We start from the raw sequence: 25233 nt of genomic DNA on the forward strand, positions 1-25233 counted from the left end.
CAGCAGAGAGACTGATTCTAAGAAATTAGGCCAGAGCACCAATTTCTGAACAAGCGTAAAGTTCAACAATATAAACATACTTCTTTTGAAATATGGAGAAAAGCCACAAGACCATAAGGGACTGGAGAGCTCAAAAGCTAAGTACAGATCTCTACTTCTAGTCATGGTCAAATAGTTCCCATAAAACCAAACCTACCCTAGATAACAATTACACTCTGAATAAAATAGTTTAGGAAAAAGAAAAACAAAACTGAAGGCACAGGAAAGTGAACAAAAGCAGGCTGAATCTGGAAAAAAAGGGAATTGCACTGAGTAAGATTCTCATTTTTATGGCCTGAGTTAGGACCCCAATCCCTGCCATGAAGAGCAGTTAAAATTTAATAGAAAACAGTAGTCTTACTCTCCTATAGAATTGAAGACAGAATCCAGGGAAACCACAGCAAGAAAGTAAGGGGAAGAATTCTGTAAAGGAGAGAACCAGAGAAGGGAAGCTCTAAATTCTATGGATAAACTGTTCAAGTCTCTTGCTAATCCTCAAAACAAGTATGTAAGAGAAAGATTCCAAGCAGCCTTCCTAAGGTTAAAAGAACTGACCTGAAATTTCAGCTAACACCCACCACATGGGAAACAGAATTTGAAGTTGGAGTACAGCCAAGTTAAATGACTTAAAAAACAAACAGGCAAAAAAAAATTCAATATTCTTCAAATGAGTCTAACAGAATCCACTTTCTATAATATATTGTTCACAATGTCCAGGACAAAATCTGAAAGTTCTCAACAAATGAAGAAACAAAAACATATTAAAAATAGAATACATACAATCAATGAAGATTGACATGAGTTTATCCAGATGTTGCAATTAGCAGACAAGGGTTTTAAGTCAGCCAATATAACTATGATCAAGGATTTAAAGTAAAATATGATGATAATAAATGAAAAAGCAGAGAATCTTAGCAGAGAAATAAAAGTTATAAAGAAGAACCTAAAGGAAATATTACAAATAAAAAATATTAAATTCAAAAACTACTGGATTGAGTTGAAAAATGAGACAATGTACTTGAAGAAAGATCAATATAGATGACTGAATCTGAAGAACAGAAAGAAAAAGGATTTTTTAAATAAATAGAGCCTCAAGACCCTTTAACTGAAGTCTCAGAAGGAAAGAAGAAAGAGAATGACAGTAAATAAAACTTTTTTGAGAAATAATGGCCAGAATTTCTCAATTTTAGTGAAAGACATAAATTTACATATTCAAGAAACTCAGGAACCCCTGTGAAGTAATTTTAAACTCCACTCCTAGGCATATCATGGTCAAATTGTTTAAAACCAAATATAAAGAGAAACTATTAAAAGAAGCCAGGAAAAAAACACATTATAAACAGGAGAACAATAATTCAAATGAATGCTAAATTCTCATCAGAAACAACAGATTGAAAAACAGAAAATTAACACACTGAAATTTCTAAAACAACAAAAGTCTATCTAGAATTCTTTGCCCAACGAAAAGATCTTCCAAAATTGAAGGCAAAATAAAGGCAACTGCAGATAAAATAAAACTAAGAGAACTCATTGTCAACAAACCTACACTACAAAAAATGCTACAGCAACATCTTTAGGTTAAAAGGAAATGATACCAGATAAGAATACAGATCAGCAGGAAGGAATAAGGAGCAAAAAGAAATGGTAAATATCTATCCCACAGTATAATGTTAAAATTTTTGCTTTTAGCAGTCTTATTTTTTTTTAATTAAGAGGAAAAGTTAATCAAGTTGAGTGAACTTGTAATATTAACTTATACTGAATATCTTTAAAATTAAGTAACAGCTATTCCCCCCCAAAAAAATTAAGTAACAGCTGTTTTACATTACATTTCTATATTTTCATTTAATTTAAATGTTCAACAGACTTTACTATACTTAAGTATAATGGTAAATTAAAAAAAAAAAACACTAATAAAAGTGATTCTCCAAAACTCAAAACAGCACTGGAATAGGTAAACCATTTAATCTCTGAATCACCTTAACAAATAATCATACCTATTCCACAGGGTTATAAGGAGGCTGTAAAATGACATAAAAAAAGGTTGTCACTTTTCATCAAAAAGTATTCTGTCACCGATAACTATTTGAATCTCTATATTTAAGTGGCATGAAGTGTAAAAAATCACATGATATAAATGAAGTTGCATCCCAAATAGACAAACAAACCTATTGAAAAACAGTTACGTTAAACAGGATTTGTAAAAATTATTTGAACAAGTAATTTATCTGAAGGAGATTTTAATAATGTCTAACATTTAGCACTTAGAAATAAAAATAAAATCACAGCTGGGATCTCTAAATAACAATTTTGAAATAACATACAAGGGAAATGGGCATCTCAGGGATGTCATCTACCCAGTTGCCATGTACAGAATGAGCTATTTTACCAGTGTAATCAAAATTAATGATAATTTCTTTAAAAATAAGGAAGCTTACCCAGACAAAACTTCAAAGATCCTTACAAACTTGGCAACATAAGCTCAGTATATACTGGCTGCATGTGGATGTGCAATTTGTCTTGCCATGACTCTTTCCATTTACTGCTGCTCCTTTAGCCAAGGCCCTCCCAACTTTACACCTGGAATATAGTGAATGCCTTAGAACTTTAATAAATCAATTCAATAAAAATTTGAGCACATTAACTACATCCAAAATTAAGAGACATTATATAGAGCATGGTAATTAGCCCACATGCTTTTGAAGTCACTAGCTCTGCCACTCACTAGCTATTTGGCTCCGAATTAAGTTATACACCACTGAACGTTAGTTTCCTCATCCATAATAGTGAGAGAATAACAGGACCTATTTCATAAAATCATCAGGGTTGCATGTGGCATAATGTATGGCATACAGAGGTCATTCTCATTATTAAGCACAGTAAAAGAATGAAATATGACAATTACAATGTCCCAGACCTTATGCAGCTATAAACTGAACTCAATTCAGTGTAAATCGAATTACGAAATAATTCGATGACCTATAGGAATAACAAGAAAGGTGACACCAGTTTTGAAAAAAAAGGAGAAGGTAAGTGAAAACTTCTTGAAGAATAAGGCATTTCCACATACCCACAAAAATATGCACTTTTCATAAGATAGTATATGTAAGAGATATTTAGAGAATAACAAGGGCCTTACAGAGTTGATCAAAATATCTGATTCATTTCTGTCACAAAGAGATTGAAATAGCATTATTTTTTCAGCACAAGGCTATTAATATATTTATCTGTTTCAGATTAGTATTTTGGGAAGTTTAACACCAAAGAAGCACACTGACTGAATAAATCTCATTGCAACACTTTAAAAGAATACCCATACAAAGGGCTAATGCCTCTAACGCAGAAAGACTTCTTAACATTTCAAGTACAAAGGACCAAAATCCAACAGAAAAAAATGTAAAATACATGAACAGACCATATATTAAAAAAAGATATAAAAATGACCCATAAACATATAAAAAGGTGTTCGAATTCATTCAAAATTAGAGAAATGCAAATTAACACTGAGGTACCACTTTGTACCTATCAGACTGGAAAAAATTAAAAAGTTTAGCAGTACGTTCTGTTAGTGAGGCTCTGGGGAATTAGACATTTCATATGTTGCTGATGGTAATACAAACTGGTCCAACTCTTCTGGAGGGGAATTTGGCAATATCTAAGAAAACAATATATGCATTTATTTTCTAGCAATCACACATCTGGGAATTTACCCTGAAGAGAAACCCCCAACAATGCAAAAATACATAGATAATTCACTGCAGCACTGTCTGAATTGCAGAATACTGGAAACAACTTAGATGCTCATACATAGGAGAGAAGTTGAAAATTTTATATTACCACACTATGGAATACGAAGTGCCGGTAAAGATGAAAGAGGAAAATCTTTATGAATTGATGTGGAGTGATTTCCAGGACACGCTGTTATGTGAAAAAATAAAAAATGCAAAAAAAAAAGTGTTTACAGCATACTACACTTCATATAAGAAAGAATAAAATGTGAAAAAATATACATGCTCATTTGTACTAAAGAAATACGGGACATATAAACCAGAAACTAATGAGCTTGGTTACCTAGAGGAGCTGCTGGGAACTTAATGAAAAAAGTATAGGAATGGGAAGAGGGTAGTAGGGATGAGGGAGAAGTAGCCCTTTTCTGAATATACCTTTGTATATAGCTGATTCTTGGCAATTGTTCACATCCCAAAAACCAAATAAATAATATCAATCAGAATGTGAGTTGAACCCAAAATGGAATAGGAACACTGAAGGGATGGGAAGGAACAAAACTAATTTAAGACATTCTGGAAAATCATATTTTAAATGTACATTGTAAGGATAAAGACAAAAAGAACTATATACAAATAGTGCACTATATTTAGAAAATTTGTTTTTCACTGGGATACAAGTAAACAATTCTGAAACTACTTTACATTTACACTAGGACTGAGTAAATAAGTAAACATATTGTGGATAATGAAAGCCAGACTTTTCACTGCCAGAGGAAGTGGCAAATAAGCAAGAGGGGAAGGCTAGAATAAACTCTGTGACACTGGGTTGAACGAAAGGTTTTTAACATATATACAAATGGAGAAATGCAGATGTGTGCACATATATTTATAAGTTTACACATGTATTTGCTAGCTCTGCTAGTCCACTGAGGGGACCCAGAAGCAATGGCACCGCAGTAGCAAGAAGCCCACCTAGTACCCACATGTTGATTATAAAATATAATCTTAAATAAAAGGAACTATTGCTCTTTGGATAAATGGTTGATTCCAGGGCTGAGTCAGGAAAGACAAGATGAGCCTGGTACATCTTGCGGTGCCAGAAAGTCAGGAAGGGCTCAAGGTAATGGAGACATATCTAAAAGACCTGAAAGTTGAAGAAGTTCCTAATGGCAAAATCGAGGACAATTTGAGCAATAAAATAAATAATGAGAGCAATTTAACCCATAGAATAAAATAAATGTACTGATAAGAGTACACACTCATATAAATAAATAATTGAATAAATAAATGGAAGAGAAGAAACAGCTTTTCCTTACAGTAGAATTCCAATTAATGAAGAATTCCAATTAATGAAGTAAGGGAATGATGAAACTAGAAAATCATAATTAGATATATCAGACTAATAACTGTTGGAGACAAAAATCATCAATGCATGTTAAAATTAGTGGGAAAAATTATGATGAAAAATAGGGTATTTGTATACTCTCAAAATTATTTAAACACAAGATACTTATTAACAACAAAAGGAAAAAATAGCAAGTTTACAGTGGAAAGAAACCTGGCAGACACTCCCTTAATCAAGTATTCAAAGTTAATATCACTAGTAATAATGCAGATAGATAACATGTACCTCATAATATGTTTCACTGAGAAGGATAGAGCATCATTTCTTTGATATTCTTGTAAAAATCCATAAATTCAACCTAACCATGAGAAAACATAAGACAAAATAACCAGCCAGTGTTCTTCAAAGGTAGGAAAACCAAGACTGAAGAACTTTCACAGACTAAAGGATAATGGAGACCATCAAATGCAATGTGAGACACTTGTATTCTGGACCAGGAAAAAAACTTTAGTGAGCATAATGAACTGAAATGTTCGTTTCTCCCCAAAATTCATACATTGAGGCCCTAACCCCTTCTAATGTGATGGTATTTGGAGGTGGGGTGTTTGGGAGGTAATTTGGTTTAGACGAATTCACAAGGGCAGGGCCCCCCTGATAGGATTAGTAACTTTATAAGAAGAGGAAGACATGTATACTCTAATATGTATAAAATAGATAACTAATAAGAACCTGCTGTATAAAAAAATAAAATAAAATAAAATTCGAAAAAAAAAAAAAAGAAGAGGAAGAGATTAGAGCTAGCTCTCTGTCCACCACATAAGAATACAGCAAGAAGGCAGCCGACTGCAAGCCAGGAGGCAGGTTCTTCCCAAGAACTGAATCGGATGGTTCCTTGATCTTGGACTTCCCATCCTACAGAACTGTAAGAAATAAATTCCTGCTATGTAAGCCACCAGTCTATGGTATTTTGTTACAGAAGCCACGGCAGACTAAGAGTGGTAAAAATGGGAAAATTCAAATAAGATCTGTAGATTACTGTGTCAATGTTAATGTCCTGATTGTTAATAATTGTACCATGATTACATAAAATGTGAATATTAGGGAATATAGGATAAAGGATATACAGGAATTCTCCTTAGTATTTTTCCACTTTCTCTATAAGTCTAAAATTAAAGTATTAAAAAAGATAGCTGTCAAAAGATATAAACTGATCAAGAACCATAACAAATCAGGAAAAACATCATTATAATCCACCATTATGGTTCTAGTCACATGGGCATATCTCCACTATTGGACTGGTTTTGGATCATTTGTAGCCAGAAATATCACATCCTCTCCAGAAGTTGCACAAATAAAGCAATTAATCTTTAATTGTTATAATGGTATACCTTTTTAAACAATTATTTTTTTGCATGCTTCCAGTTTTGAATAAAATTATTTACTATGTGGCCAATTTTAATCAATGTATGTTATGCTACTATACCAGAAAATTCAACAGAGAAAATGAAGCTCTGGATCCACCAGTAAACTTACATCTGATAGAGCATACAGTATAACAATAACATGTGTTTAACAAGGCTTCTCTGAGGTCAAGGGAGTTCTAAGTCACTCCCAATTTTTTAATCTCCAGACACATTAAAAGTGAAATCAAGATTACAAAAATTATATAATCATATTTAAATTGATTTTATTTATAGTGTGCTTCAAATGATATAGCTTGAAATGGGATAAAATTTTAAACTGGCATAAAGAATGTCTGCTAAGACAATGTATAAACCCATTTATAGATAATATCAGAAGTATATGCTGGAGGCCCTTCTGAATACAAGGCATCAACCTGATGGCCTCTTGGGACAGGTCACAAACCATACAATTCACAGTTAACAAAGATCTGCACACACGCATCAATCTTACTGCCCACAGCCATAAACTCTGGGTGTTCTCATTATTAGCCTATTTGAACTCAGTTTTTTCATCATTAAATAAAGACAAATGACTTGCTGAAACCCATATAATTAGAAATAGATACAAGACTCAAGACAAGATCTCAAGTTCTTTCCATTATGCCACATTTCCTCTCAACAAAAAGGTCACTCCCAAGACACCCAGATTTGCTGGAATTTCAAACTCAGCTAAGACATGGTCACTGCCCTCAAGGATTTTACCGTATAATGGAAGAGACACCCAAGTAAATAATTAATAACAACGAATATTTATAAAGTGCCTATTATAAGCAAGAACTGTCCTAGAAAAAGTATACACACACACACACCTATACACTAATTCATTAAATCCTTACAATCACTAAGTCAGGTATTAGTATTATTTCTGAACTGTAAGAGAAAAACTGAGGACAAACAACTGAATAAGCTGCCCACAGTCTGACACCTGAGATCCAAATCAAGTCATTAGGCAATGGGACAGTAGCATGTCCAGAATGGGTTACACAGGTGCAGTAGGCTATAAACTGTTTTAGTAGTGAATTTTTAAAGTATAAAAGTATAGCCTTTAAAAAATGTATAATAGTTTCAATGTCATTTGAACAGTATTTCTCTCTCTATAAACTTCCTAAATTCATTATTTTTTGAAGAGGTACATACAGCTATACTATACTGCATCTCTTCCAAACTTAACCACTGAAATATCCTAGGTGGTCTAATTATTACATTAGTTATGATTTTTTATCAACATTAAAGATTTCTGTTCTGCATTCATTTTTAAAATACCTAGTTTTAATATCAACTTAATTAGCAATTATGTTCCACAATTTTTCCTGCTAATACAAAAGTATGTACCGCCTTCATCATCATCATCACCATCTGATTTTAGATGTTCCTCAAATATTTTAGATTCTATTAATCTTCTCAATTGGTTATTTACCTACAATTTCAGGAGAGTAACAGTCAATGAAAATCTGATTCTTGACTGAATTTCATAATAAACAGTTTTCTTCTAGAAATAAAAAAGCAATGCCTATCTAAGAAAACAAACAACTGAACGTAATTTGATTAAATTGATAAAGAAGACTGTAGGTCTTTATAGCTTCAGAAAATCAAGTTGTCAAAGTATAACTAATTTTAATTTTTTCTATGCAATAATTTAAAACAGTATTGAGAATGTAGGTGATTATAAAGCAATTATACTCCAATAAAGATGTTAAAAAAAAGAATGTAGGTGATCTAAAAATATTTTGCAAATTTAAAATTCTAAAGTGAGAGTGTCAAAGGCCTAGAATCACCTTAAGTACTTTATCCTTAGTAGACTCAAATTTTAAATGATGATAACTTAATGACTTAGTTAAAGCTGGAGCATCATGAGAATTAAAAGAAAATCCAAATTCAAAAAAAGTAATTAAATAATGAAGATTATCACAACTCGGGTGCCTTGATAATCTTCTTCCTAACCTTAGTGTCTTAAGTGCATGGCATGAAGCAATGATACCTAGAAGACCATGCCATCCTACTCAGGAGGGAAATACCATCTCAAATTTTAAAAGTTTCTGTAGGGGCAAAATAAGTAACAAATCTAAGAGACATTATCACTACATGTGATCTAACTCAAGGTACTGTAATTGACAGACAAAGCTAACATGCTACACATAATCGCAAAATTCTTCATTTTATTACCCTGTGTAGAAAGAATGGGAATCAGATAAGGGAGTTGGAAGTATTTTACCTCAATAGGGTATAAAATTGGACCTAAAATAAATGTTCTGGTCCTCTTTAACAGAGCTTTAAAAGGCAAGACCCTAAGGATTACACTGTTCCAAAGTAACTTAAACTGTGTCCCAGAACAAAACAAAAGTTTATAGAAATACAAAAATATGCAGCACCAAGTAAGATTTACAATATTTGGCATCCAATCAAAGATTAGCAGCATGCAACAAAAAGAGAAAATATAACACAGAAAATATGATAGGGCAGAAAAATCTATCAATACCTATGCCAAAATAATACAGGTTACCAAATTAATGGACAAGGTCATTGAAAGTGACTATAATTTTATTCCATATATTCAAGAATGTAAAAGAAAGATTGTACATGGTAAGAAGAGTTAGAAAAGACATTAAATAGATGTGAATCAAACTTTGATGAAAATCACAATTTCTGAGATAAAAGATACACTGAATGAAATTAACAGCATATTACACATAGCAAAAGAAACAGTGAATATGAAGACAGAGCAATAGAAACTATTCAAAAATAAAAATGGGGAGAAAAAAAAGAAAGGAAGAAAGAAAAGAGGATCAAGGAGCTATAGGACAAATTCAAGCAACATAATATACATGTATTGATATATATAATTGGAGTCTCCAAACAGGAAGGAAGGGAAACAGAAAAACTATTTGGATAATGACCAAATTTTGCCAAAACTGACTAAAAATATAAACTAACAGATCAAAGAGGCTCAATAAAGATAAAAAACTACACTAAGGCATATCATAATCAAATTGTTCAAAGACAGTGATAAAGAGAAAAATTTTAAAAGAAGCTGGAGAAAGAAGGCACATTGCTTAGATACGAACAATGACAACTGACTAGCCAGAAGACAATAGAGCAACATTTTTAAAGTACTGAAAGAAAAAGCTGTCAACTTAGAATTTTCTACTCAGTGAAAATATCTTTTAAAAAGAAGGGTGAAATACAGACTTTTGCAGATTCACAAAACCTGAAAGAATCCATCACAAGCAGACCTGCATGAAAAGAAACATTAAACAAAGTCCTTCTGACAGAACATGAATAATATTACATGGAAAACTGGATCTACACAGAAAAATGAATTGCTCCAGAAGAGGTAAATTTGTGGGTAAATATAAAAGACTTTCAAAATATTTAAATCACTTTAAAAGACAACTCAGAATTCTGATTCTGGACAAGATGGAGATAGCTCATTACATTCTATTACTCTCACTAATTACAAACAAAAATCCTGAAAGACTTAAAGCAACTATTAAAAGATTCTTTAAGGTAGAGAAAAGAAAGCAGATTTACTAGGAACCTTGGAACTTGAGGAAAGACTTGGCAGAAAGTTCCCTGGTTAGTTTTGTTTTGTTGACTTTCATATATCCAACCTGGATATTAAAGAAGCCTGCAACATGAAAACACCAGTGGGTACAAATAAACAAAAAGAAAAACTACTTCTGTCTGGCTGTGGTAAGTAGAAAAGGGTAGCCAGGAAAGACAGAAGCCTTTTGCCTAAAACCCTTCCCCTCTCAGTTCAGGCTAAGAACCCAGAAGAAACATGCCTATCCCCATCCTGATCCCAATCCTGTACTAAAGACAGGAGGCTGTAGGTGGAGCCTCGTCTACCACCCTCACCCTGAACTCAGAAGGTGAAGTCCCTTCCTCTCTCTACTTGGGGCTGTGGCCATGGAAATGGTGGGCAGGGACTTAACATCCAGCCATTCTCACCCTGCACTAATCAGGTGGCACTCTTCTCTCCAGTACCACAGACATACACCATGATCAAGTATATTCCAGGAATGCAAGGCAAAAGCTCAATCTTTGTAATCCACCATATTAACAGTCTAAAAAAGGAAACTCATATGACCACGACTTGATACAGAAAAAAGCATTTAAGACAATTCAATATCTATCCATAATAAAACCATCAGCAAACTAAGAATAGAAAGAAATTTCCATAATCTGATAAAGAGCATTTGAAAAATAAAACTACAGCTAACAGCATACTTAATGGTGAAAGCCTGAATGCTTTCCCCCTAAAATGGGGCATAAGGCAAGAATTTCTGTTCTCACCACTAAAATTCCACATAGTAGTTTCATATCCTAGCCAGTGAAATAAGGCAAAGAGAGGAAATAAAAGGCATAAAGATTGGGGGGAAAAAAGGAAATAAAACTATACCCACTGGCAGACATTATTATATAAGTAAAAGATACCAACAAAACTACACACACACAATAAAACAACAACAACAAAACACTCCGGAACAAATAAGGAAATTTAGCAAGGTTGGGGATTATAAGGTCAACACAGAAAAATAAACTATATTTATATATGAGTAATGGAACTATTGGAAACTCAAATTTAAAAAAACAAAACCACTTATAATAATTCCAGAAAGACTGAAATAACTAGAAATAAATCTAACAAAACACGTACAGGATCTGTGTGCTAATAAACACTACAAAATACTGATGAAAGATATCAAAGAAAACCTAAAAAATACTGTGTTTATGGACAAGAAGACTCAATTGTGGTTTTTTTGTAAATAGAGTAAAGCTGCTTTTAAAATGTATTCGGAAAGGCAAAGAAACTAAATTATCTAAAACAACATTGAAAAAAAGAATAAAGTTAGAGGAATTACACAACCTAATTTTAAGGCTTATAATGTAGCTACAGTAATTATGCCAGTGTGGTACTGGTGAAGGGATATATACATAGATTCATGAAACAGAATACAGAGTCCAGAAATAGACCCACACAAGTACAGCCAATGAGTTTTAATAAAGGGGCAAAAGCAATTCAATGGAGAAAGGAGAGTCTTTTCAACTAATGGTCTTAGTTCAACTGGACATTCATATCCAAGAAAATGAACCTTAACCTAAACAAAAGTAACTCAAAACAGATGATAGATCTAAATGTAAAACATGAAACTATAAAACTTTTTTAAAGAAAATCATGGAAAATCTTCATGACCTAGGGATAAGTAAAGAGTCCTTACACATGACACCAAAGAATAATCCATAAAAATTTTAAAAATCCACAAATTGGACCATTCATCAAAAATAAAAACTTCTGCTCTACAAAAGACCCTATTAATAAAATGAACATACCAGGCTTCCCTGGTGGTGCAGCGGTTAAGAATCCTCCTGTCAATGCAGGGGACATGGGTTCGAGTTCTGGTCCGGGAAGATCCCACATGCCGTGGAGCAACTGGGCCTGTGCGCCACAACTACTGAGCCTGCGCTCTAGAGCCCATGAGCCACAACTACTGAAGCCTTCGCGCCCTAGGGCCGTGCTCTGCAACAGGAGAAGCTACCTCAGTGAGAGGCCCACACACAGTAACGAAGACCCAATGCAGCCAAAAATAAATAAATAAATAAATTTTAAAAGAAAAAAAAAACCAAAAAAAACTCATTTCAACCTCCTAGAAACTTCTGGTTTCTTCTGCAATTTCTCTAAAAAAAAAAAAAAAGTGAACATACCAGTGATAGACTAGAAGATATTTGCAAATCACATATCTGATAAATAAATACAAACAATGCAACTAAAAACATGGGTAAAATTTGAAAAGACTCTTCACCAAGATGGTTATACAGATGTCAAATAAGCACATGAAACCAACATCCCCAGCCATTAGGGAAATAGAAATTAAAGCCACAATAAGATACCATGCATACCATGCCTATTAGAATGGCTAAAATAAAAAATACGGACAACACTAAGTGCTGGAAAGAGTGTGGATCTTTCATACATTTCAGGTAGGAATATAAAATGGTACACCCACTTTGGAAAACAGTTTAGCAGTTTCTTTATAAAGGTAAACACATACTTGTCATACAAGCCAGTATTCCCAATCTTAGATATTTATCTTAAAGCAGAGACCAGCAAACTCTAAGAGGACCAAAAGTAGATATTTCAGTCATTGCACACCACAATGTCCTGTTGCAGCTATTCAACCTTGCCATTATAACACAAAAGCAGCCACAGACAATACACAAACAAATGGGCACACTTACGTCCCAGTAAAACTTTACCAAAATGGGCAGCCGATTTACAGGATATAGTTTGCCAATCTCTGCACTAGAAAAGTGAGGACTTATATTCACACAGAAACCTATGCATGAATGTTTAAAGCAGCTTTGTAATAGCCAAAAAGTGGAAATGACACAAATGTTCTTAAGTCATTAATGGATGAACAAACTGATACAGTCATACAATGGACTACTCAGAAATAAATAAAAATAAATTATGATATTTGCAACAACTTGAATGTCTCTCAAGGGCATTATTATGCTCAGTGGGTGGGGGAAGCTAATCTCAAAAGGCTACATACTATATGATTTCATTAATGTAATATTCTTGAAATAACAAAAGCGCAGTGATGAAGAACAGATAAGTGGTTGCTGAGGGTTACATTGGAGAGCCGGTACAACTATAAAGGGGTAGCACAAAGGAACAAAGAGGTTTCTTTGTGATAATAGAACAGTTCTGCACCCTGATTGTGGTAGTGGTTATATGAATCCATACATGTAATAAAATTCATATAACTATAAACACACAAAAATGAAACAAAAAAGCATAACAACAAAAAAACAGATTACTTGTAAAAAGTAGCAAAATCTGTATAAGGTTTGTAGTTTATAATATTGTGCCAATGTCAATTTCCTGCTCTTAATAATGTACTACGGTTATATATTGTTATCATTGGGGAACCCAGGTGCAGGGTATCCTGAACTCTATGTCTTATTTTTGAAACTTTTTGTGAGTCTAAAATTATTTCAAAATAGATTTTAAAAGTTAATTGGCTGTTAAAAACAAAAAGTATTACAATATATTGTGGAGTTTATAACATACATATCAACAGAAGTAAAATGTATGACCAAAATAACATAAAGGCTAAGAGAGGAAAAATGGATGCATAATGTGTGTGTGTATATATAATGTATATTGCTATAAGAGTTTTAAACTATCTGTAAAGCAGTATATCACTTCAAGGTAGACTGTGATAAGGTAAAGATACATGCTATAAACTCTAAAGCAAGCATTAAAATAGCGTAAAAATGAGTTATAAGCCAACCAAAAAGATTAAATAGTATCATAAAAAAATACTAAAGTAGGCCAAAAAAAGACACAATAAGAGAAACAAGGAAATAAGGTGAAACAGAAAGAGACAGCAGATTTTAAAACCATCATCAATAATTACATAAACTGTAAATGCCCTAAACACCCCAATTAAAAGACACAGATTGCCAGATTGGATTAAAAAAGCAAAATCCAACTATATATTTCTTAAAAGAAACCCAATTTAAATAAAGATAAAAATAGTCAAAAGCAGAAGGATGGAAAAAGATATGTCATGCTAACTCCTATCAAAAGAAAGCTGGAAGTGGATTTTAGATCAAAGAATTTTAAGTGTTAGAGGGTCATTTCATAATGATAAAGGGATCAAATCATCACGAGGACAAGACAAACCTTAATGTTTTGCACTTTCTAACAAAGATTCAAAAATACATGAAGCAAGACCTGATTATGCTTCAAGGAGAATAAACCAATCCATAATTACAGTTACAGATTTGAATACATTCTCTGTCATTGGTGCAACAAGTAGATAGAAAATAAGCAAAAATATAGAAAACTTAAACAACAAGCTCAACCAACTTGATCTGACATTTATAGAACAATCCACCAAACAACAGCAGAATAAACATTTCTTTCAAGTGGTCAAAGACCACTGAACAAGAGAGACCATATTTGGAGCCTCAGTATAAGTCCAAATAAATTTAAAAGTTTAGTGGGTGCCTGGAACCTGGAGAGTAAGCAGAGTGAGGAAGAAAGGGGCTAATTGGGGATTGACCTCAAAGAGGCACAAAGGAACTGTCTAGAGTAATGAAAACTGAATTTTACATAAGTACATTCTATTGTATGTACACTACACCTAAACAACAAGAAAAATTTTACTTGATTTTGACAGAGACCTGGATTCTACCCTACCTGGCTTACTACCTGTGCTTGCCTTAGGAACTTGCTTATGCTTTTAGCAACTGTTTCCTCACATACAGAGAGTGACGATGCCAACACCACATGATGAAGTGAGAGTACATGTTAACTGAAAAGGAGATTAACTGGAAAATAATAAGCAAATATTAATACTCAAAAGTTCTCTTAGAGCATAGTTTTTACATGCTACTTCCTACTTCTGTTTTTGCTCTAAGTTGTTTATTTTCTGAAAAATCCTGGAATAACTGAAAAAATTAAAATATAATGACTGAGGTGTTTCTTATAAAAGAAGAAAACACTTTAAATCAAAGCAGAGCAATATGAAAAAAGAAAAGGAAAATGAGTTCTCAAATACAAAACTGTATAACTAAAAATTAATTTTTTAAAGTAATAATTCTGAAGTCTTTTCCATGGCTTAACTACAAAACATATACTTTGAGCAGGACTTCTGCACCACTTACATTACTGATTTAGTTCCCACATTCCAAAAGGTCAGGAATTATAAAGCGTTTAATACAAAAATGGCAGACGTATACAAATATTTTTATCATAGAAATAAAGAATACTGCAATTTCTTTTTGAGGCATTCAAGCAACACATTTGCAACCCATACTCCCACAAACCTGAAAATCATTACTATTTTTGACAAACTCTTTGGCAGAGTACCATAACAAATGCTCCAATTCTGATATTTCATCTGGAAATACCCATTTGATTTCAAAGTCCCCCAAACCACAGGGACACATGGCAATAATATTTTAGACTGCTGTTTTTAAAAACAACTTTGAATGTTTGAGCTAACTTATTTTACTTCATTTTTATATATCTGAGAAATGTAAGTTAAATAAATATAGAGAGGTTGTTTGAACTTTTTTAACTTCCACTTAAAAAAAGTTATGACATATAGTAAGATACAAACTAACCTATACCTTACTATATGTTGTAACATTTTTTAAACAACCGAAACAATTATTTATAATGAAAATTCTAGAGAAAGACCCTTGTAACAATAAAAGTGAATCCTTCTAAATGACTGAATGACACTTCAATCTCTCCTAAAATGTAACATGCAGAGATTGCTCCTTGTTCCTCAATATCCACCTTCCCCTTTTTACACAGTAATGAAAATTTCTGGGCATAGGACACAGCTGAAGATCACACTTCACAGATTCCCTTGCAGCTAGGTGAACCCATGTGACAGTTCTGGACAATGGGATGCAAGCAAAAGTAATGCTTGCAATTTTACAGTGATAGTCAAAGAAAATGCATGTGTGCTTTATTTTCTCTTTAACTCAGTCTTGTTGCCTGAAAGGTGAGCATAACAGTAACAATGAGATAAAAACTCCCTGGGCCCCTGCATCATAAAACCATTGTATTAACCCAGGCCTGCCTATTCGGATCATTACATCAGAGAAAAGCAAACTTCCATGCTTTTTAAGTCATCAAATTTTCAGGCTAACTGTATCCGAAGCCAATATCTGCTGGTGGGGCAGGAGAGAGGAAGGGAAAGAAAATGCAAAAAGACTTTATTTTAATTCTAACAGAAACCTAAAGCCAATTTTCATGTATGCTTCTAGTGTGTGGGGGAGGGTGTGTATGTGTGCTTATCATGTTTAATTTTCTTTCAAACCTCATGGCTTTCCTTCATTAGGACTATTTTTAGAAACATAAAACTGCAGTATGTTAGATGACCTGGAATGAATCAAGAAATCACTTCAAAACTTTATAGATGAGAAAACAGATGTATGAGCAAGCTAAACTATGAACCCATGGTTACTCTTTTTTTTTTTTTAATTTTTGAATTTTATTTTATTTATTTTTTTATACAGCAGGTTCTTATTAATCATCAATTTTATACACATCACTGTATACATGTCAATCCCAATCACCCAATTCAGCACACCACCACCACCACCCGACCCGTGGCTTACCCCCCTTGGTGTCCATACGTTTGTTCTCTACATCTGTGTCTCAAATTCTGCCCTGCAAACCAGTTCATCTGTACCATTTTTCTAGGTTCCACATACATGTGTTAATATACGATATTCGTTTTTCTCTCTCTGACTTTCTTCACTCTGTATGACAGTCTCTAGATCCATCCACGTCTCAACAAATGACTCAATTTCATTCTTTTTTATGGCTGAGTAATATTCCATTGTATATATGTACCACATCTTCTTTATCCATTCGTCTGTCGATGGGCATTTAGGTTGCTTCCATGACCTGGCTATTGTAAATAGTGCTGCAATGAACATTGGGGTGCATGTGTCTTTTTGAATTATGGTTTTCTCTGGGTATATGCCCAGTAGTGGGATTGCTGGGTCAGATGGTAATTCTATTTTTAGTTTTTTAAGGAACCTCCATACTGTTCTCCATAGTGGCTGTATCAATTTACATTCCCACCAACAGTGCAAGAGGGTTCCCTTTTCTCCACACCCTCTCCAGCATTTGTTGTCTGTAGATTTCTGATCATGCCCATTCTAACTGGTGTGAGGTGATACCTCATTGTAGTTTTGTTTGTTTGTTTGTTTTTGCGGTACGCAGGCCTCTCACTGTTGTGGCCTCTCCTGTTGCGGAGCACAGGCTCCGGACGCGCAGGTTCAGTGGCCATGGCTCACAGGCCTAGCCGCTCCGCGGCATGTGGGATCCTCCCGGACCGCGGCACGAACCCATGTCCCCTGCATTGGCAGGCGGACTTTCAACCACCGCGCCACCAGGGAAGCCCCTCATTGTAGTTTTGATTTGCATTTCTCTAATAATTAGTGATGTTGAGCAGTTTTTCACGTGCTTCTTGGCCATCTGTATGTCTTCTTTTGAGAAATGTCTATTTAGGTCTTCTGCCCATTTTCGGATTGGGTTGTTTGTTTCTTTAATATTGAGCTGCATGAGCTGTTTATATATTTTGGAGATTAATCCCTTGTCCATTGATTTGTTTGCAAATATTTTCTCCCATTCTGAGGGTTGCCTTTTCATCTTGTTTATGATTTCCTTTGCTGTGCAAAAGCTTTTAAGTTTCATAAGGTCCCATTTGTTTATTTTTGTTTTTATTTCCATTACTCTAGGAGGTGGGTCAAAAAAGATCTTGCTGTCATTTATGTCAAAGAGTGTTCTTTCTATCTTTTCCTCTAAGAGTTTTATAGTGTCTGGTCTTAACATTTAGGTCTCGAATCCATTTTGAGTTTATTTTTGTGTATGGTGTTAGGGAGTGTTCTAATTTCATGCTTTTACATGCAGCTGTCCAGTTTTCCCAGCACCACTTATTGAAGAGACTGTCTTTTCTCCATTGTATATCTTTGCCTCCTTTGTCATAGATTAGTTGACCATAGGTGCATGGATTTATCTCTGGGCTTTCTATCTTGTTCCATTGATCTATGTTTCTGTTTTTGTACCAGTACCATATTGTCTTGATTACTGTAGCTTTGTAGTATAGTCTGAAGTCAGGGAGTCTGATTCCTCCAGCTCCATGTTTTTCCCTCAAGACTGTTTGGCTATTCGGGGTCTTTTTTGTCTCCATACAAATTTTAAGATTTTTTGTTCTAGTTCCGTAAAAAATGCCATTGGTAATTTGATAGGGATTGCATTGAATCTGTAGATTGCTTTGGGTAGTATAGTCATTTTCACAATATTGATTCTTCCAATCCAAGAACATGGTATATCTCTCCATCTGTTGGTATCATCTTTAATTTCTTTCATCAGTGTCTTATAGTTTTCTGCATACAGGTATTTTGTCTCCCCCCAGGGTTACTCTTATAAAAAAAAATTAGGTCTTTTTTACATGGCTTATGAATGAAAATGTTTTCTGAAGGAACAGAGCAAATTATGAGAGAAGAAGAGGAAGACTTTTTTTTTTTTTTTTTTTTTTGCGGTACGCGGGCCTCTCACTATTGTGGCCTCTCCCGTTGCGGAGCACAGGCTCCGGACGCGCAGGCTCAGTGGCCATGGCTCATGGGCCCAGCAGCTCCGCGGCATGTGGGATCTTCCCGGACCGGGGCACGAACCCGTGTCCCCTGCATCGGCAGGCGGACTCTCAATCACTGCGCCACCAGGGAAGCCCAGGAAGACATTTTTAATTAAGATGTATTATTTGCATGACAAAGTATATACTGCAAAATCCGTATGAACTGTAAAAGGCAGAGCGAAAAGAGTGACACAAAGTACATGATAATCTCTTGAGTAGGCAACAGTACTTATAGTGAAGAGATAATGAGTTCTAAATGCTTGTACTAGAGTATGCTGTCATCCAGAACAATCTACTGCCAACTGAAGTGTCCTGGTGATGGAGCAGGAAGGGTCCCAGAGGTTTGTACTGTACGGAGAAAAAGAGTTAGCGTCCAACTGGCCATTCAACATTTATCCCAATGAGAATTAAGCTAAAATTAGAAGTCTATGTTATCTGTAAGGAAAAGCCAATGAGAGCAAAAATGAAATTTTGAGTATTATGAGCTCAAAAGCAATCTCATGAAAATTATGGATCCATCCCTCAAAAAGAATGTATATAAACATCAACATACACATTATACATATTAAATATTTCATTGCTTTGGAAATGGACAATTAAAACACAAGGTAATATTTCAAAAAAAACAGGTCTTCTTGAATATAAAAATTAGTAGTTATTTCCTTTTTAAAAATAGGAAAAAAAGGAGAAAATTTGATAGAAATGTAAATTTCAAATAAGTCGTATGACTTGAATACTCAAAATGTTCAAATTATGCAGTGATCTTCAACACAGAATTAGACACATAAAACTTTTTGAATTGATGACAACAAATGCCCAAAAACCCTGACTCTAAGAGGTATGAAACTGGTAGCTAATGTACTTAGAACTCATGGAATATTCTTTGTCATGGGAGAGTAACCTTATGTCAACAACAGAACAGAATTCACTATAACCTTTTGAGGTGAATCTATGTTCATTCTTTTCTTCTAAGTGTAGGAGGTCATTTTTGGCAACAATCAGACATCTGTGTCATCAAGGAATGGATTACAAACTCCTTTTAAAGTTTTAGGTCATCCAAAGCAAAATTAGCCTTAAAAAGTATTCTGCCATGTTTCCAATTGTCTGCATATTTTTGCCAGCAGATGACTTTAAAAGATACTGTCACTCTGAAATTCAATTTGCAGAAGCACATCCTACAGCACTAGAAGATTCCCACGGAAATTTGGCCAAATAAACTTGTGATTTTCATCTGCATCCGTAAGGCTGACTGTAGCACCTCATACTGAAAGTTTTATCTCATTCAAACATCCAAAAATATCTCTCAAGTAAGCCAAGTCATGAACTCCTCCTCAACAAACCATTCTGAAAGTAGCCTTTCTTTTTCTCATACGCAAATTAATAAATGAATAAATAGTGAGGCAGGAATCTAAACTGCATTGTAGTGCTTTAGGGCATATTTGTTAGGGAACCAACACTCATCTGCCTTACTAGGAATCTCTTAATCTGTTTCTATTTTTTTGAGAAAACCTGTTGAAAAGCTAGTGGTTCAAGCCTTTGGCTCTGATAAAGTTGATTAATATCAGGGTAGTAAGCAAGCTATCTTTCAGGATTATTGTCACGGTTTTTGAGTCTGATACATGCCAAGCCAACTGTAAACAACTGAAGTCATGAGGACTTTCTTCACAAAGGCAGCAAGATCCGATGTATCGCTAAGCATGTCAAGTACTCCATCCAAACCCTCCTTTTCACCATGTCAAAGATACCAAAAGCCTTTCAGGTACCCAAAAGTACTCTCACACTCTTAATTTGTTATGCACCAGTGTAACACAACACATATGAAAACCAGAAACTGGAGGCATGAAATAATGTTAGTCATTACATACATATGCTTGTTGAGTGGGAAATGGTATTATAACCAATTTGACAATGATCTGCTTCAAAATATTAGAAGAAACAGTCAGCAGTTCCATAGTATATAACATCATTTGATTGTACTTGAGCCACAGGAAAGAGTATTTTGCGATAAATAACAAAATTTCAGTAGTCAGTTCAAACCTTACCCTAATTTAAATTATCATCTTAAGAACCTCAGCTTATTGAAACTTACATAAATTGGCAGCTAAGTACTATAAGTATGTATCTTCTAAACAATTCAGAATAATTCTAAATTTTTCAGAAACAATTACTGAAGCCAGGCTCTGTATTATTCTATACAGGATAATATATATTTCAAATTAATGATTCCATCTGTTGCTTCAAATGTTTCTCTAATTGGTGAAATCCCTTTAATCATTCTGAATTAAAGATTTTTTTTAAAAGAATTTTTTAAACTCAATTTAGTTCCGGCACAAACTGTTCAATAACTGTCTCTAAATTTAAGAAAGCTTGGGTTGAAAGTTATTTCTTTCTATTTTAATACTTCTAAGTTTGATAATATAAATAAAATACCTTAATTTCTAATCAAATGTCTTACTACACTTATCTATATAATTTTGTAATTGCAAATACATGCTAATAAAGAAGAAAATAGGTTATAATTATTAAATATTCAAAGAAAAATATATTATTTTCTTTCTCAAAAATCAGTATTTCCCCAAACTCATTTCAGTAAGCCTTGTCTCATGGTCTAAAACTTCTGACGCCACTTTTCATACTGCTCATTCGTGTAATTATCTCAATAATACTTAGTCTTAAAGCACTAAAAATGAAATATATTTTCCAATAGTTTTTTTCACAATTCATTAACATAAAGCATTTAATGACTATAACTTTGAAGCATTTTTCCAACTTGGAAACCAAGTACTTTTTAAACTTTTGTTTCTGAGCTATTCTGGGAATAATATGCTAGTTACTTAAATAATTTCTCAATAAGTATTCTCTAACATTTTACCAATTATAACATTATGGAAAGTTTTACTTACTGAAACATCTTTCAAGTTTTTCTCAAAGGAGAAGTGACAAGACTCTTTCGAAAAATTAAACTTGTATGTGTCAGTTGGTCCTGCTCCTGACACCAGTGCTTTTCTCAGTTCATCAACATACTTCTCTTTTTCCATTGCCATGTCATCAGCTTCTTGGGAAATCTCTGATTCACAAACTATGAGAAACAGTAATAAAAGCCTTATTTACTTGAAAATAAATTCTAAACCTAAGAATAAACATATTTACCTGTTGCTACTAATTTATTACTTATGTAACAGAAATTTAAACAAAAAGTAAAATCAATGTCTGCACCACACATTTTTAAGTCAAATTATACCTTTTAACTGAACTAGCAATTTTTGAGACATTAATTTAGTCTCAAATCTCATTGGAAAGCATTAGACTCCTTGTGTTCTTTCTCTGTCCTCAGATCAAATACATGGATTATAAGTTACCACAGAAACAACCGTCTTATGTACCTGCTCCTAGGTCATAGCAATTATTTCCTATAATGATTAATAAGCTCAATATTTGAAAACATCTTTCTTCCTTGCCTCAATTATTAAAGAGATTAAATAGTCTATAGTCTATTTCTCACTCACATGGGCAGAGTCAAATTAAAGTAAAAATGGAGTTCATTCTTCTCATCTCATTACGTGCCAACAATAAAAATGGTAGATGAAGGGAGTCGATGAGGAAGGAAAGGAAGGGAATTAATATTTATTGTCTCCTCTATGGCTTGCGTTATATTATATATCTGGCTTCCAATTCTCTCATCTAGGTACGTTTAAAGCTGATGTTTTACTCATCCGTAGAGATTTTTACTTCAATGATTACATGTTCAATTTTAGATATCCTCTGTTTCTTTTTCATAATATCTTGTTCTTGCCACACCCTTCTTTTCAATATTTGAAGGATTTAAATATATTCAAGATCTCATTCAGATCACTCTCTTTGCGTGGTTCCTAGGGTATGAATGCCATTTCTTCTAGCTGCTGACACATTCTTGCTCTGCCTTTTTTCCTTTCCTGCTTTGTGAGGTGTGAACATGACTCTCCTCTAGCCAGAGTATCAAGTGCTCTGGACAGCAGAAAGTCTTCATTTAAGACTTTACTTATTTATTTTTTTTAATAAATTTATTTATTTTATTTATTTTATTTTTGGCTGCATTGGGTCTTCACTGCACGCGGGCTGTTCTCTGGTTGTGGTGAGTGGGGGTTACTCTTCATTGTGGTGTGTGGCCTTCTCATTGCAGTGGCTTCTCTTGTTGTGGAGCACAGGCTCTAGGCGTGCGGGCTTCAGTAGTTGTGGCACGTGGGCTCAGTAGCTGTGGCTCATGAGCTCTAGAGCGCAGGCTCAGTAGTTGTGGCGCATGGGCTTAGTTGCTCCGCGGCATGTGGGATCTTCCCGCACCAGGGATCGAACCCGTGTCCCCTGCGTTGGCAGGCGGATTCTTAACCACTGTGCCACCAGGGAAGCCCTTCATTTAAGGCTTTAAATGAAGGTTGCTGGTTGGCCTTTCTTGTAGTCCCTACAGGTTTCACCAGTTCTGGACCAGTTTTGAAAGTTAATTTCTTCACTTGGTTTTTATACTTGTGGCAAATTTAAGACAGCTCAAATTTAGACCCCCCACCCTCACACTTATAAAACACAGACAGGATTCTGATTTCTGTTAGGACTTTTAATTTACTCATAACCCTTAGTGACTACTCTGATTCTACAACTCCAAGCCAGAGTAATTTTTTTGTCTGTTTTTTTAAAGATTTTATTAACAGGATCACTTCCAGGTTACTTTCTTTATCTTTAGAGATAAAGAAATTCCTTAAGAGGCCTGCAGTCTCAACAGGCCACTCCACTCAGGTATTACAACCACAGTCGCTTAGATGTGCATCTAGTTCAGATATTCCATGAACTTATAGTTCTTTAGTTCCCATTAACCACTTCGGTTTTCAGATACCTCTTCACACATGGCACCTGGGGATTCCCTTTCTTACATTCAAAGGCTGCAATGTGTCTGTTTATTTGCTTTTAAAATTACAAGATTTAATCTAATATTTATTTGGAATGTACGTATGGTTGGGTGGTTTCCTGTATCAACTCAGGATACCACAATGATGAAAGACTCATATGGTTCTATACTTTTTTACTTAAAGGTTACATTTATCTATTTTATTCCTTACAACACTGAAAGATAGATATTCTCATTTTACAAATGACAAAAGTGAGGCTCAGAGAGATCAAGTAATGGTCTAGGGTCATGAAGTAGGTAAGTGGTAAAACTGGGGTCATACTTATATCTCTCTGGTTGTTCTGGTTTGAGGTGAAGCAGAGATATGGGACATTAGCTAAATTATTTACTTCCATAATATTAAAAAAACACACTGGTATGAAATAATATAGAAACAATAAAATCTTGATTAAAGAATCCCTAAAAATATAACAGCTTTGCATAACGTTGGTCCATGTGCTATCAAGGGTCTGGAAGCCCCATGACAGGCAATGAGGAAGAGAGTCCAGGAATGCATCCATATATTTTTCCTGATCAGTTTTTGATAAATTCTAATATTGAAATATGAGACTCAACACAGCCTTTGAAAAAAGGTAAGAATAAAAATATGCTTGTGTAATTTTACAGCTTCTAAAATATTTCAACATATTTTTTTCTCTCTCTGAAGCATATGCATATTTAAGATGATCACCACTATCAAATCTATTGACCTTTCAAATACCCTATTAGCTCTTCTGAAAAAACATAAAAGTAAGAAGGCAAATGCATCTTATCTGAGGAATAATTTCATATTCTGTGTTTGGATAATTTTGAAGAGTTATAAGTACCTAGAGAGAGAAATTATTTCTCAGAGAAATAGGAAATAATCTGTAGAAACTATCTTTAATGCAACTATAGAAAAACTTATAAGAAAACATGCAAAAAAATAAATATACAAATGAACTTCTTTACAAAATAGAAAGAGACTCACAGACTTCAAAAACAAATTTATTGTTACCAAAGGGGAAAGGTAGGATGGGGGGGATAAATTAGGAGTTTGGGATTAACATATACACACTACTATATATAAAATAGCTAACCAACAAGGCCCTACTGTATGGCACAGGGAACTCAATATTCTGTAATAACCTATATGGGAAAAGAATCTGAAAAAGAATGGATATATGTATATGTATAACTGAATCACTTTGTAGTACACCTGAAACTAACACAACATTGTAAATCAACTATACTCCAATATAAAATAAATATATTAAAAAAATAATAAAGTATGTCTACTGATAAAACATCTAGTAAAAAGTATTCTAAATTTCATTACAATGAAAAGATGCCTGTCTGAAAATATTTAATAGAATTTATTGATTCATTTAGTCCAAAAATGCTTAATGCGCATTTACTATGTGCCAGGCACTATTCTAGGCACGAGGGATACAACCATTAGACAAAAATGCCAGCCTTATGGAGCCTTGATTCAAGTGCTGACATCTTAGATAACCTTTCAGATACCCTCTTAGTATGTTACTCCATCTGTGAATGCTGCATTGGTTAGTGTTTCAAAATATTTCATTCT

The 25233-nt window shown here is 34.0% G+C and overlaps 1 protein-coding gene across 5 annotated transcripts in view; it reads right to left on the reverse strand.

Moving 5' to 3' along the window:
* The window catches only part of XRCC4 (X-ray repair cross complementing 4), a 258151-nt gene that overhangs the window by 202280 nt on the left and 30638 nt on the right, over positions 1 to 25233 (reverse strand). For all 5 annotated transcript variants that reach the window (XM_027100692.1, XM_027100690.1, XM_027100691.1 and 2 more), the window contains one exon: positions 21655 to 21830. In XM_027100692.1, coding sequence (XP_026956493.1) covers positions 21655 to 21830 — 176 coding nt within the window. The remainder of the gene's footprint in view (positions 1 to 21654; positions 21831 to 25233) is intronic.

This window comes from Aethalodelphis obliquidens, unplaced genomic scaffold, assembly GCF_003676395.1.
Source record: "Aethalodelphis obliquidens isolate GAN/ISIS:26980383/991018 unplaced genomic scaffold, ASM367639v1 scaffold4, whole genome shotgun sequence".
In the NCBI taxonomy this organism is placed as follows: domain Eukaryota; kingdom Metazoa; phylum Chordata; class Mammalia; order Artiodactyla; family Delphinidae; genus Aethalodelphis; species Aethalodelphis obliquidens.